The 14124-nt window shown below is 42.4% G+C and overlaps 1 protein-coding gene across 1 annotated transcript; it reads right to left on the bottom strand.

Annotated features, from left to right (window-relative positions):
• Positions 1 to 10028: 10028 nt before the first annotated feature.
• On the bottom strand, positions 10029 to 13937 carry gcm2 (glial cells missing transcription factor 2). Its single transcript, XM_062479805.1, has 5 exons — positions 13273 to 13937; positions 12540 to 12792; positions 11940 to 12052; positions 11384 to 11509; positions 10029 to 11272 (listed from the first exon to the last, which is right to left on the bottom strand). The coding sequence occupies exons 1-5, from the start codon at positions 13408 to 13410 to the stop codon at positions 10445 to 10447; spliced, it is 1458 nt and encodes a 485-aa protein (XP_062335789.1). The 5' UTR covers positions 13411 to 13937; the 3' UTR covers positions 10029 to 10444.
• Between the last annotated feature and the right edge of the window lie 187 nt (positions 13938 to 14124).

Raw genomic sequence — 14124 nt, 5'->3', positions numbered from 1 at the left:
AACAATTCCAGCTCATACAGGTAGCTTTGATAAAGTATCAGTTGCTTTTCATCATGTAAACACATATGTGTGTCTCAAACATCAGTGATGTCTGGAGATAGGAAAGAATGCAACTGTATACAAACTCACAAGACATAAACTCAACTTTAGAAGAATGCCCTTGAGGGCCAGTGAGTGGTGATTTGGGTTCATGAATTATCTTAAAATTGTATTTACATTTTATTTCAATTCCTACGAAAACATTTTGCTTGACTTGTTTGGCATATTCATGATGGCTTTTGAGACGTAAGTGACTCCCTCCCATCTTCTGTGTACAGTATCTGTCTGAGTACATACACGTCAATGTAGATTAACAGATTAGCGGATGTGAGGAGCTGAGTTCAAGGTTCAGTGAATGGGCCATGACAAGCTGGTTGGATGCTGAAGGATTTCACACTAGATGCTTTTCAACTATTGACTCCCCCTTAGAGTATGCACTTTGTCCTGGCGCAAAAGATTGTGTAGAATCATGTTTTACGTGCTGAGTTGTTGACACATGAGTTAAAGTTGCTTAAAATGATTTTGAATACTTTTCAGTAAATTACAGAAAGTTATGTTGCAATTCTTTACGGCAGTATTGAACCATCAAAATTCACCTACAGTACTGTGGAGTCATTACTATGGTATCTGACTCATTGGCACAAGTGATACATTCAGTACAGTCACTTCATTTACATTTACATTTATTCATTTAGCAGATGCTTTTATCCAAAGCGACTTCCAAGAGAGAGCTTTACAAAGTGCATAGGTCACTGATAACAACAAGATAGCCCCAAAAAACATTGCGGGTAGCCAAAACATGAAGCACATATTGTGAACAACCAAAATAAGTGCCAAAGGGAAGAACCACAAGAGCATGTAGTTAAACAAGTTACAATTATTGTTTTTTTTATTCGCTTTGGTACTATTCTCACAAGTATGTGGTAAAACCTCACAACTGTTAGTACAAAACTCAAAGCAGATCATCAAAAAGTCTGTTTTTTCAAACATGTAATCACATGTTCAATTGACAAAGTACAATGCACAAAATTACACAATCACTTTTTCACCACACCTAATCAGTGTGTCATCAAAGAAATATCTTTCATATGAAGTAATTGTCTTTCACAATGCAATGCTCACAATACTTTTGATATGCTTCTCATCTAATTTGCGTAAATACATTTGACCAACACTTAATCCAACTGATCTTAATGGTTAATCACTGAACCGTTTGGTAAACCTATATATTTTCATTTCAGCCATAAACAGTATATTGATTTTGAGAACTACAGAAATAAAATGTGTTTTTGTACGAACATATAAATTAACAACACATGATGAATACTCGTTATTGCTACTTGATTTCAGATTGGGGTAACCACAATTGGTCATTAGATATACGTAAAAGTGGGGGCGTAAACACTGGCAATTTCTTTCAACATAGCAGGATAGACAGCAAGGAATAGGAAGAGCTCGTGGACAAGGGATCCGTCAGAGTGGTGGGCATGGGCACCAACAGAGAGGTCAGAGAAGTGGGCATGGGCACCAACAGAGAGGTCAGAGAGGTGGGCATGGGCACCAACAGAGAGGTCAGAGAGGTGGGCATGGGCACCAACAGAGAGGTCCGAGAGGTGGGCATGGGCACCAACAGAGAGGTCAGAGGGGTGGGCATGGGCACCAACAGAGAGGTCAGAGAAGTGGGCATGGGCACCAACAGAGAGGTCAGAGAGGTGGGCATGGGCACCAACAGAAAGGTCAGAGAGGTGGGCATGGGCACCAACAGAGAGGTCAGAGAGGTGGGCATGGGCACCAACAGAGAGGTCAGAGGGGTGGGCATGGGCACCAACAGAGAGGTCAGAGAGGTGGGCATGGGCACCAACAGAGAGGTCAGAGAGGTGGGCATGGGCACCAACAGAGAGGTCAGAGAGGTGGGCATGGGCACCAACAGAGAGGTCAGAGGGGTGGGCATGGGCACCAACAGAGAGGTCAGAGAGGTGGGCATGGGGCCTCTAAATGTTATGTTTTGTTCTCATTTAGTTACATAATAGAAAGTATACCTATGTTACAATTATATCTGAAAAATAGTAAAAACTACGTAATTTGCCCAAATGATTGTAGACGATGTCTTCATTGATCCTTCACTTGATTACACATAGGATGGATATTGTGGAAATTATTATTTAGTATTATGTAAATGTGAGTAATGTAAGTGTATTTCCTAATGTGAAACTGTGTAATCTGTCTTTTACATAGTACTGGAACATATTAATTTCAGCACTTCTAAGGCCGATTTGAAACATGTATCTTGCATTGTTTGCTGTTGGATGAACTGATTGTTAAAAGTACTAAACTGAAAGAAGATCATACTGTTGTGTTTCGGTGATTAAACCAAATGTTCCCATTACATATTACAATAATCTTGTGTTTGAAACAATGATTATGTGGACTGGAAACATGTGCAACTGACTGAAAGCATTCCATCAGGTTTTGAAAGAATGACTAGCTGCGTTACAAGTGTGATCAGTTTGGATTTTTGTACTAAGAGTTTTGAAAATGTACACCTTACTTGTGAAAATAGTACCAAAGCGAATAAAAAAAACTGTAAACAACATGAATAGCTATAAGTGCAAGTGTACCTGTAGATAACCAAGCAACAGTAAAAAAATATTTCAACTATTTAAATCAGTTACCACAGCCAACAAGAGCAGCAAGGCTCTAAGCAAGAGTCATTGTGATCCTTGAGGAAACTAACATGGGGTCCAGCAAACCATTCTTAGTTTTTCTCAGTCGCTTTGGTGCATTTCTCTCATCACTATTTACATTTGCACAACAGTTAGTTCAACCTCCACAACATTTAGTCATTTGTGCACATCATAGTAGCAGTTTCTCATTCCTTCCAACAAATTGCAAGTGCGTTTGGACATGCATCAATTGCTTTCATACAACTCTCTGCTGTTTTATAACATTATCATTTGCTTATGTCATGTCAGTCAAAATTAACTATACTTGTGAATGCTGAATAGTCATTCCATATAAAACTAATAGTCCTCATTTCATTGTTTGAGTCATTATATACAAAAATGTTGAACTAGTTGTCAAAATCTGTCAAGCAAATTTTACAAAGTTTTTTAAAATATTTTTTTTCCTGAAAATGTCTCCTAAATTGAACCATTTCTCTCAGGTGAATCTCAGCTTTCACTGAAGAGAAGGGGTGTGTGAAGTATCAGTTGCAACCAATGATAAGCCACTTCTCTATAATCACTGTCAGAGCTGAGTCCCATAAACCCCCACTTTACAAGCACATATGAACCAAGCAGGACATAGTGTGTACCATTTCTACAATACTGTGACACAGAAATGGAAGGTCAGCCTTGAGGAAGAGGGGTGAGGGTGCGGGGAGGAAGGGGACAAAACAGGGGAAGAGGAAGAAGAGGCCAAGTACATAGGTGGATCCCTGATGTTGTTGTTGCATGTTGTACTGCAATATTGTTTACCGTTGTGCACAGCTGTACCCAAAGGGAGTTTATATTTGTTATAAATAAGGGTGTATTTTTTCGTTTGCACAATGCTGTGAACAAATTAGAATTGCAAAGAGCATATGCAGTAAAAATGTGAAACATACATATTCAGTGTCTTGTACTCATTTACCTCCCTAAATACAGTAATGTGTAACTTTACTGTATTTTTCAAATGGCTGTGCAAATAGTATATAGTGCTGTCTTGAGCATTTTCAGGTAGTGTTACCAAGATCTGAATTTTTTGCATTGGAAAACATTTACAGAGTAAACTGTCATAATGAAAACATGACAAAGCCATTTGACTATCTTGTTCATAAACAATGGTGTCGGGACTTTTCATCTTGATGACACTGACACTTTCATTGACATGAATACTTGCTTTTGAGGAATGAGTTATCCATTTTGAGCAAGTGACACGCTTTTGCAGGTTATCAACTAGGTTTTTCAGTTTGTACTAATTGTTTTGAGAACTGCATTAACTGTTGTGCAAATGTAAATAGTGATGTGAGAAATGCACCAAAGCGACTGAGAAAAACTGTAAGTACCATTGTACTCCCGGAACAAGTGCGTCTTGAGCCTTTTATCAGATTCAACAGATAACCAAGGAATCTTGAAGCTGTTTTTCTTAAGTAGATTAATGTAGGTATCAGTTATGTCAGTCTGGCATAGGCATGTGCAGGATTGACCAGACTTCTTAGTCACAGAAATACTCAGACCAGACTCAGACTAGACCAGGGACCGTATTCACGAAACATCTAAAGGCTAAAAGTAGCTCCCAACTTGCCGATTTAGGAGAAACTCTTAATTTTTGGACTCTTACTCAAAGCGTTTAAGCACTTAAACCAGCTCCTAATTCTGTGAAAAGTTCACAGAACTTCGCTCCGAAGTCACTAAGACCAAATCACAAAAAATCCTAAAATGTCTGTTGCTGGCAATGATAATGCTAATGAGCTTTTGAAAAAGTATCGTCGGGTATTATGATTGTAGTAGATCAACCATCCATCAGTAGAACACATGACATTGCATCAAACAATATACCCTTTGCAGACACATTGACAATTCATACCTTTATGAATATTCATTATGAGATGCACACGTAAGACACTGACAATTAGCTCAACATATACTTGTTTCATTAGTGACAACCTACATTTGAATTTGGCAATAAAAAAAACTTATATACTTACATATCGCAACATAATACTTTGTTATACAATATTTATAGGATGAAATCATTGACAGAGATCCATCCCCTACTAGTAAATCATTGTGGGTATAGATGGTAAGCTTGTTGACATCGTGAATAGCAACAAGGTCAACCATACTTTAGTAAAAGTTGGTCTCAGCGGCTTTGTGAATATGTTTTAGGAGGAAACTCTTAGCTAAGAACTTTTACTACTATTTAGGAGAACTCTTAGTGTTAAAATAAAGTGTTTTGTAAATATGGCCACTGGTCTCAGTCAGACTGAACTAGTCCTAATCCTAACAACCTTGGCCCTCCACAATGGTCCACCTCCTCTCTCTCCCTCCTTCTTCCCAAGAAATACATTTACCTTTTCATCACCTTCATGGATTATATAGGAGATTAAAGCCATTCATTTAGCAAGTTCTCATCATGTAAGTACATGTCCACACCATAAAGCTCACACTGACTCTTTGACACCGCTTCTTAAAGGATTTGTTCCTCTCTGCTCTCCAAAGTTTGTTGACTTATGGACCTGGTCTTAACTCTTAACTAACCCTTTCACCCTGTCATAAACACTGGTAACCATGACTGTATCTTGAATCTTAGATTGATGGGTTGTTCTCTCAGGCTAGACCTGGATGCTCTCTTTCTCAATATTTTATGTTTCTCTCTCTATCACTCTCCTCCTCTCTCTACCTGTTTCTTTCCCAGTCACTTTCCTCCTCTCTCCCTGTTTCTCTATCACTCTCCTCCTCTCTCTCCTCCTCTCTCTATCATTCTCCTCCTCTCCCTCTCCTCATCACTCTCTCTGTCTCTCTTCTCCTCTCACTCCCTGTATCTCTATCATTCTCCTCCTCTCTCTCTTCATCTCTCTCCCTGTCTCTATCACTCTCCTCCTCTCTCTCCTCTTCACTCTTCCTGTTACTATCACTCTATTCCTCTCTCTCGTCCTCTTTCTCCCTGTCTCTCTATCACTCTCCTCTTTCCCTATCTCTCTATCATTCTCTATCTCTATATAATTCTCTCTCCCTGTCTCTATCACTCTCCTCTATTCTCCTCTTCTCTCTCCGTGTCTCTCTCTATCTCTGCTCCCCTCTCTCTCTCTTCTCTCTCTCTCTCTCTCTCTCTCTCTCTCTCTCTCTCTCTCTCTCTCTCTCTCTCTCTCTCTCTCTCTCTCTCTCTCTCTCTCTCTCTCTCTGTCTCTTTCAAGGTTTCAGGTCTCTCAGCACCTCATCTTGACACTGAGACATAACAAGCTAATGTTCTCTGCTCGTGCCCTGAACCAAGAAACAATTCCACCCAGCCATACTGAGAGAGATCATTACACACATGCACCACTCACACACCTGCTATTGTTATAGTTTCCGTTACTAGTTGGTGACAACAGGGGACGGGGCATTCTCACCCTTATTATATAAATATAACTTATTTTAGAGTTCTCTCCCCTGGAACAGAGTTCATATTCCAACCGAGGGGGGCTGGCGCTGTCTTAGTGTCTAGGGCTGCATCAAATACCCTTTTTTTTTGCTCTGCTAAATTGCTGCACTTAGTCCACACTTAACCGGTGGGGATTTCATTATAATAATCCTGGCATTCTCTAATCCCTGCTCTCCCCTCTCTGTCCCCCCTCCACACATCCCCTGTGGTGTGGGGGGTTTGAGCTGCCAGCACCTGCCTGGTCGTCGGTCTGCCAACGCTGGACCTGGTCGCCAACCGGAAACCAGTCTCCATGACGGGCAACAGCGAGTTTCCCGGTCCCTTCCTACATCTACCAAGTCGAACAATGGATTTTGGTGTTTCAAAACCCATTGACACTTCCCTGCTGTATGACTATGTAAGCCTGTGTTCTGCTCCTCTCTTTCACCAACCGTCTCTGGAGGAGGGGATGCCTCACTGAATTGCTCCTCCCAAGGTTTCTTCCATATTTTCTCCTGTAGTGAGTTTTTCTGTGGGCTCTGTTTGGGCTGGGTCTAGTTTGGGTGGGTCTAGTTTGGGCTGGGTCTAGTTTGGGGTGGGTCTAGTTTGGACTGGGTCTAGTTTGGGCTCGGTCTAGTTTGGGCTCGGTCTAGTTTGGGGTGGGTCTAGTTCAGGCTGGGTCTTCAGGAGTTTGGGCTGGGTCTAGTTTGGGGTGGGTCTACATTGGGCTGGGGTTCATTTGGGCTAAGTCTAGTTTGGGGTGGGTCTAGTTTGGGCTGGGTCTAGTTTGGGGTGAGTCTAGGAGGGGCTGGGTATAGTTTGGGGTGGGTTTAGGAGGGGCTGGGTCTTCAGGAGTTGGGAAGGAGCTTTGAGGAGACTTGGTCTCTATAGTTCTGTTCAAGTCGTTTAGCCCTGGATGACTTTCTCATGTCATTCATATCAAGTCTCTGAAGTGTGGCATCTTTTCACTCTAAAACTAAATTAAATTCTACTTGATTAAGAACAGATTGTAAAAAGTCAATCAGATCATAATGAACACTTTTGTTATCAACTGTTTATAATGACAGGTTTACATGTCTACTCCAAATAAAAAACACACAAAAAAACAGCCTGGCTTGTTAAGAATGTACTTTCCAGGTGACCTCCAAAGGGCCTCTGAACTAGGCCACAACCTGAAATCCATGGCATCGTATCAATTCAGCACAGGATCTCAGAGTCCTTATTGGACGAGACATGGGAATCCTAACCCTGATGCCATGGAGTATTCCCTTCATCTCTGCAGAGGAAGCCTTTCTGCTCCAGTTGAAAAGAATTAAGCTGGTTTAAGCAAAGTTTATCTTCACGCAAGACAACTGACAGACTTGTTATCTGTCACACTATAGCTTGTCTGTCTTGCGGTGGCTGGAGCTGGATTGAGTGTTCTGTTGTTGTAGGTACAGCAGCCCTAGTGTCTACTACATTTTGTTCAAACTCTGAATCATCCTCTGAACTTCTGATGGGCATTTACGGACCAAGGTCAACAGCCTGGTGGTGGACATGACTGTCTCCAAGAGACAGACTGTACCCAAACTCTATGTTGATCATTTATTTAGGGTCATTTCATTTTGTGTTGCAGTAACTATCCTACAAATGTCTCCTTTAATAAAGATAAAAGTGTACATGTTTAAATGATCCATCCTGGTGTCATGTTCTGATGGGTATCACTGTGCTCTGGAAGTGTGTTGACATGTTGGGGTGTTTGGAGATAAAGATCGTTTGGTACACACAGCTTGAATAACTTTTGGGGTATTAGGGATTATCTTGTTACTATTTCTGTTACTCCTGAGTGAGCAAGTTGATCATAATATCACTCACTACAACGCCACCTAAGGCCACCAATGGCTGACCCTAGCCCTTTCTCCTGCTCAAGGCCACCAAAACTGTGACAGTGTGGAGGCTCCAGTGCAGGTGTTAACCCTCCGCAGGCAGGAGCCCCTGTGTGGGTCAGCGGAGCTGAGAGAGAATGAGAGATCAGAGGCAGGAGCCCTGACGGAGCCAGGGGAGCGTGACAGATGCTTTGTCCTCCTTTCATTCTATATTCCCTTCAAGTTGCTCCCAGATCTGTTGTAGCTAATGGCTCTGTCACCCTGAATTTGATAGATGTGGCTATACTGTATGACTATATGACTGTGTGTGTCTGTGTGTGTGTGTGTCTTTGGTGCACCTTTGTTATTATAGTTCGTTGTAATCTGGTTGAGCTTGTTGTTGTTAAGGGTAAAAGAGGATGACGGTCCTGTCCCATGCTCTCTAAAATATTAGCTGTATATCTTGAGCCTGGCATAGCTAAGATTCTTGATAGGGTTCAAAGCTAAAAAAAACAAAACAGCATCGACCAACTGTGACAGCTTCCACTCATGACTACAGTATGTGTCAGTCCTCTACAGACACACTGTTCTTCACATTCCCATCTGTACATGTCAGTACAATACGACATTCTCTAAGCCCTGTCTGTTGCGCATCTGTCCAATAGTTAGGAACTATTCTGCTACCTTCTGGAAAGTTTTACAGATAGCAGGGGTGTAGCCAGGACATTATTTCTGGGAGGGCCAGCTCTGGCCAGTCTTTTATTTGGGGTGGCACTTGATTGTCAAAAACTACTATTTTAAAACTCACACACTGCATCACTAAGAGCAGCAGTTTTCTAACGGTATCCAGTGGTTAGCTGCTAGTCTCCATTGAAGCGCTGTCAGAATGCAGGTACGTTGGTTTGCGTCTTGATGGGGGCGTGGCCCAACATGTTGCGAATATGGGGCTTGTAGCGTAAGTGACAAATGACAATATAAAACGACTTTGTAAAAAAAATACAAATGCATTTTTTCAGCTTTATACCGTTTCTGTTCAGGAGGGTTTAAGGAGGTTTTTTTGTGAGGTTGGGGGGGGCCGGCAGGGTGGCCATTCTCTGACCAATGGTGGCCGTGGCCCCCCCTGGCCACCACGTGGCTACGCCCCTGACAGATAGACAGTGTGTGAAGAAAGTCTTGTCTCTCCCAGCTGTTTGTGAGGATTTATGTTATGAACACTTGTTCACTATACTTGTGTCTTCTTGACCTAGAGTTAGGGCAAGACAGCTGGGTTAATAAAAGGCATCAAGGGTTCCATCCCCTAACTATTGCCTTCTCATGGTACCATTTGTCCCTGCACGTACAGTGATACTTATTGTTAAATGCATCGTTTTCATATTCAGGTTGTTGTCAGTGTGTATTGTGCACTACATTCAAGCCCTAACCAGACCCAGTCAAAGGCCAGTGCTATGCCATAACAGACACACTCACCAATCAGTGTGAGTCACAAATCTAGGCCCCAAACCAAACCAGTCATCTGTTTATCTAGGCGGGACATCACAGGGAATGTCCTAGGGACTTGAGGTGTTGAGCTGCTAACTAGAGCGGCGCCACTCCCCTGCTGAACCCGCCGTGAGAAAAGATACTGTCAGCAACACACATAACCAGTGCTCAGAGGGACAAGAAAAAAGATTCCCGCCTGCCCTCCGTCCATCACTGCACCCCTTCACAACGTGCCGAGGCACCTCTCAACCACAAGATTAACCGTGAAACACTGACAAACCCAACAATTAATTACTTAAATTGATCCTTTCTGGCAAAGAGATATCCTCTGTGGAGGCCTCTGTGTGTGGGTTCGGGTTCACTCGGAGAAGCTGATAACAACATAATGGCTGGTTGATCTCTAAAAGATTGGACTGTAAAGACAGATAGGTTGTCTGCATTCAGACCATGCTACCTAGCATGGTATTTCACTGCGCAACTACCCAGACAACACAGACCATCAGAATTTGCACATCTGAACATCAAAATAAACAGTGTAAATAACTCCACTCTGTCATTAAAAAGTCATCATCAAAAGCACATTTATTTAAGTGTTATGAAGACATTTTGTTAAACTGAACTACAGACTGACAGGCTGCTTGTTTGTGAAAGAAATTCTTATAAGACGATGCCTACAATAATATTAATATAGTGAGATGAACTTCATAATGCATTTCATGCTAATTCGAAATGTTGGGAAGTTAAAAGAAACATTAATGAAGATTTTCACAGTCAAGAAACTTTGACTGATCAAATGTATAAATAACAAGAACAAGGAGATTTTGGTTCACACATCGGTGTTCTTCAGGTGGCTGCCTGATTCTGTCAGCCAGGCTTCAGTTCTGTCAGTGATAGGTCAGTACTGTCTGCAGGTCTGTCAGTGATAGGTCAGTACTGTGTGAAAGTCTGTCAGTGATAGGCGAGTGCTGTCTGCAAGTCTGTCAGTACTCCCCTCCCTCGTATCTGAAGGGGTGAGTCACCCGGTCAGGGTAGCTGGCTGAGTAGCTGCTGTATCTGTAGCCTTCGAAGCTGTCCGGACGCTCTACCTTGGCAGGCAGAGGCAAGGCCTCTGGCTGATATGAGAGGGCAGACTTGATGACGCCAGAGTCCTCAGAGTAGGATGTCTGGTTGGCATCATCCAACAGGGAGCTGCATGCTGGCAGCAGGTTGGGTTTGGGGCAGGGCTGGTAGGACACCTTGGTGGTGGTTGTGATGATGGTCTGCAGGGCAGCAGGGGAGCCGGGTGCTGGCCCCGGGTAGCGGCAGGGGTACTCAGGGTTGTAGTAGTGGTGGTCATAATCACCTCGCTCTCCATAGGGAGTGCCTTTCCCCAACAGAGGCTTCCAGCCATGGTGCTTGCTGGGGGGGGCATCATAGCTGCTGCTGGGGTGGGGTGTGGAGCTGGACACCAGGCCTGGGGTGGGCTTGCCAGGCTCTGAGCTCTCAGGCTGGGGGCTGCTGGGGTCCTTGTTGTAGAGGGGTGTGTAGGAACCTGAGCCCAGGTACCCCGGTACAGCAAAGTCATAACCACAGGAGGGGCGAGGCATGTACAGTCGGTGGTTGGCCGGCTTCTGCAGCGTGGGTGGGGTCTCCCCCATGGCACTATGGGAGTCGTAGGCAAATTTGTATGGCTCAGGGCTCTGGAATGGGGCATAGTGCTGAGTTTGCAGGGGGAAGTTAGACTCAGCAATGATGCTGAAGCGCTCAGAACCTTCCATACAGGACAGCGGATGCAGATTGGCGAACGGACCAGTCATTTCAGGGAACCTCTGAAACAGAGTAGCAAATGTGTGCGTGTGTGAGAAATGCATATATTTGGTAGTGCTGTGCATCTTACAGTGCTGTGTCACTGTACAGAGAGCTGATAACTGAGCGCTAACCTCTGGCTCCACCAGCCGTCTCTTCTGAGAGAAGTGAGGAGAGGACATCCTTCTCTTAACAGCACTCCTCCTGGCCTCCGTCTCAGACTTGCTCTCTGGCCTTGGGTGGTCATGGACACCTTTAGCCTTCAGGCACAGACACACACACACACACAATTCAGAAAAAAAAACTTGTGTTTAGCATCCCCTACATTTCTGACATTGTGACCATAGAAATGCACAGCAAATGGCTCACTATTACCAATAACAGATCAGCACAGGAACTACTGACTTTAATATTACTAATTAAAAAATTGTCATTTATCATCATTGCCACTAATATATCTAATAAAGGAATTACTACCTTATAGCACCATATACATAATTTGTATTCTCCTAAAATGTGATGTGCTTGTGAGATGCACATTTTACGGAAATATTATGTTTCCTTCATTAAATGTTTATTATAAATGTAACCTATAATTTATTTGAAATTGCTTAATATTTATATAAAGTATTCTATTCATGAAAACAGTCTAGAAATGTGTCTAGTCAACATAAATCTGACAAATCCAACCTGGAAAAATATAGATTTTCCGTCCACTCGCCAGAAGTTGGTGACTGGGTAACCGCTGTGTCCGCGACAAGGTAGCAGCTCCAGTCCAGAGCTACAACTAGGACATAGCTTCTCTGAAAGACACAATTACACTGACTTGGCTATCGTGTAAAACAGTTTAGTGTATCTAACATTATTACCGTACCGTTACCTTAACCTAATAATTTATACATACATTTTTAGCTGATAATTTAAACTCCAAAAACTATTATTACAGAAATTAATTTGCATTAGATTATGATGTTCACTTAGACCTAAGTAGGCTGATCTTGGGCAAGCCAGTTGCCTATTCCAAATTTGCCAATATTTCCTAAAGAGACTGTTGCTTTAAGTAAAGTACTTAAAAACAATAGCCTTCCTATTTGATTTTTAAACAGGCTACTGTCAAATTTGACCTAATATAATTGACAAGCTCAAAAATACATAGGCCTATTGGAAAGCTATTTCAAGGAGAGGTATTTCATTTTTCCAACCTAGGCTACAGCAGACAATCTGTGGCATATATATAGAGATAGGCTATGTGATGTATAATCAAAAATGGTTTAGCATGCAATCATTTACTCTGTTGTTTTTGTCGTGCTTTATCACAGATAGCCGGTCTCAGTTGCAGTTTGCTTCCATCCGCCAGCGTGCAGTTCCGTGAACACACTACGACGCCGAGGCAAGATTTCTTAAGAATCTGACAGTTGTGGTTGTTGGTATTGCGCATTGCCCATCCGCTCAGGTGCCGCTGAGCGTTCTTATCCTCGCCATTGTAGATGTAACGAACATACCCATCCGTCCATTCCTGAAAAGCGTCAAACTGCTTGGAATCCTGCAACAACATTTACAAAATGTAGTTTAAATACAAAAACACCTCATCTGACTTTAGGGGATTAACTACAGTCATACATATGTGATTTTTAGGCCTATCGTCCAGGCTATTTATTACTTATAAGGCCTAAAAAGCCTTCATTTCAAAAGGTCTAAATGATATGTCAATAGGCTATAGCCTACATTTTGTTCTATTGTTATTATATTGAGAAAGCCATTTGTTAAGTGTGTGAGAAATGAAAGGAAACTGACCATAACCTTAATAAATACAGCAACAACACTACCTTTTGTTTGGTGCTAATTACCCGAATTCGAGGTAAAGTTATTAATTGTTCGATTGTACTTAGTTGTTGACATTCTGAAATTCCGCATAAGTGTCGTTCGCAATTAACGAGAATGGTTTTCTCGTGGTTTTCCCGTAGTAGCCTAATTTGCCTTTCGAGAATAAGACCGTGTTAGAAAGTCATAATGGTCACTTTACCTGTGGCAATTTGGGGTCGTTAATATCCCAGGTTAACTTCATACCGAAGGAGCAGACACAGTCAGGGTCATCAAACTGATCCGACGATTTTGACATTGTGAAGATTCTCAACAATTTGACGCTCTTGTAGGCAACCATCAAGGCCACGGCACCTCAGTCGCGCAAACGGGAAACATTTCTCTAAATACAACAGTTTTGGCGACTGTACTTATTAAAGTAAACAGCCTATAGGCCTATACCGTAAATAATGATTAATTTGTATGATTATAGTTCTATTTGCGGCTTTTATCCAAGCGTACGTTGCTTGCGTCCAGAGCAGAGGTCCCGCTGAGCCAGGAGTCTTCTGGTAATGACAGCAGGTGAGGCTACAGCGCGCGTGTAAGAGGCAGGTACTCCCGATACTAACCCTAACCAGCACGCACGCTCTCACTGCCTTTGACCTGTGACACTGACCCCCACTTAGGCTACGTCCGTTATTGGTGCAAAAAAAACAATAACCAAAAAAAAAAAGTCCCAAACAAGCATTAACAATTAATTGACTCGCTCTACCACATGTAGGCTATTCATGTTTTTGAGCCAAACCTAAATGCAGGGCCACCAATAAAACTTGGGAAAACATCCCCGTTATTCTGATGGTGTTGCACTTTTGACTAGAGAATCACAAGTAATGCCAATTTAAAACCTGCTTGAGTGGAACAATTTGATCACTAGGCACATACGTCAGCAAAAAAGTATGTGAAAATATGAGAAGGTGAAATAAACACGTTTAACGGCTACAAAGACGCCCGTTATCAGGCAATCTGCCAAGTCATCAGCGGTGTTGTGTGTAAACCTGAAGCACACTGACGTGTA

Source organism: Osmerus eperlanus, chromosome 15 (genome assembly GCF_963692335.1).
Source record: "Osmerus eperlanus chromosome 15, fOsmEpe2.1, whole genome shotgun sequence".
In the NCBI taxonomy this organism is placed as follows: domain Eukaryota; kingdom Metazoa; phylum Chordata; class Actinopteri; order Osmeriformes; family Osmeridae; genus Osmerus; species Osmerus eperlanus.
Note: the sequence above shows the minus strand (reverse complement) of the source record. Positions and strands in the feature narration are given on the sequence as shown.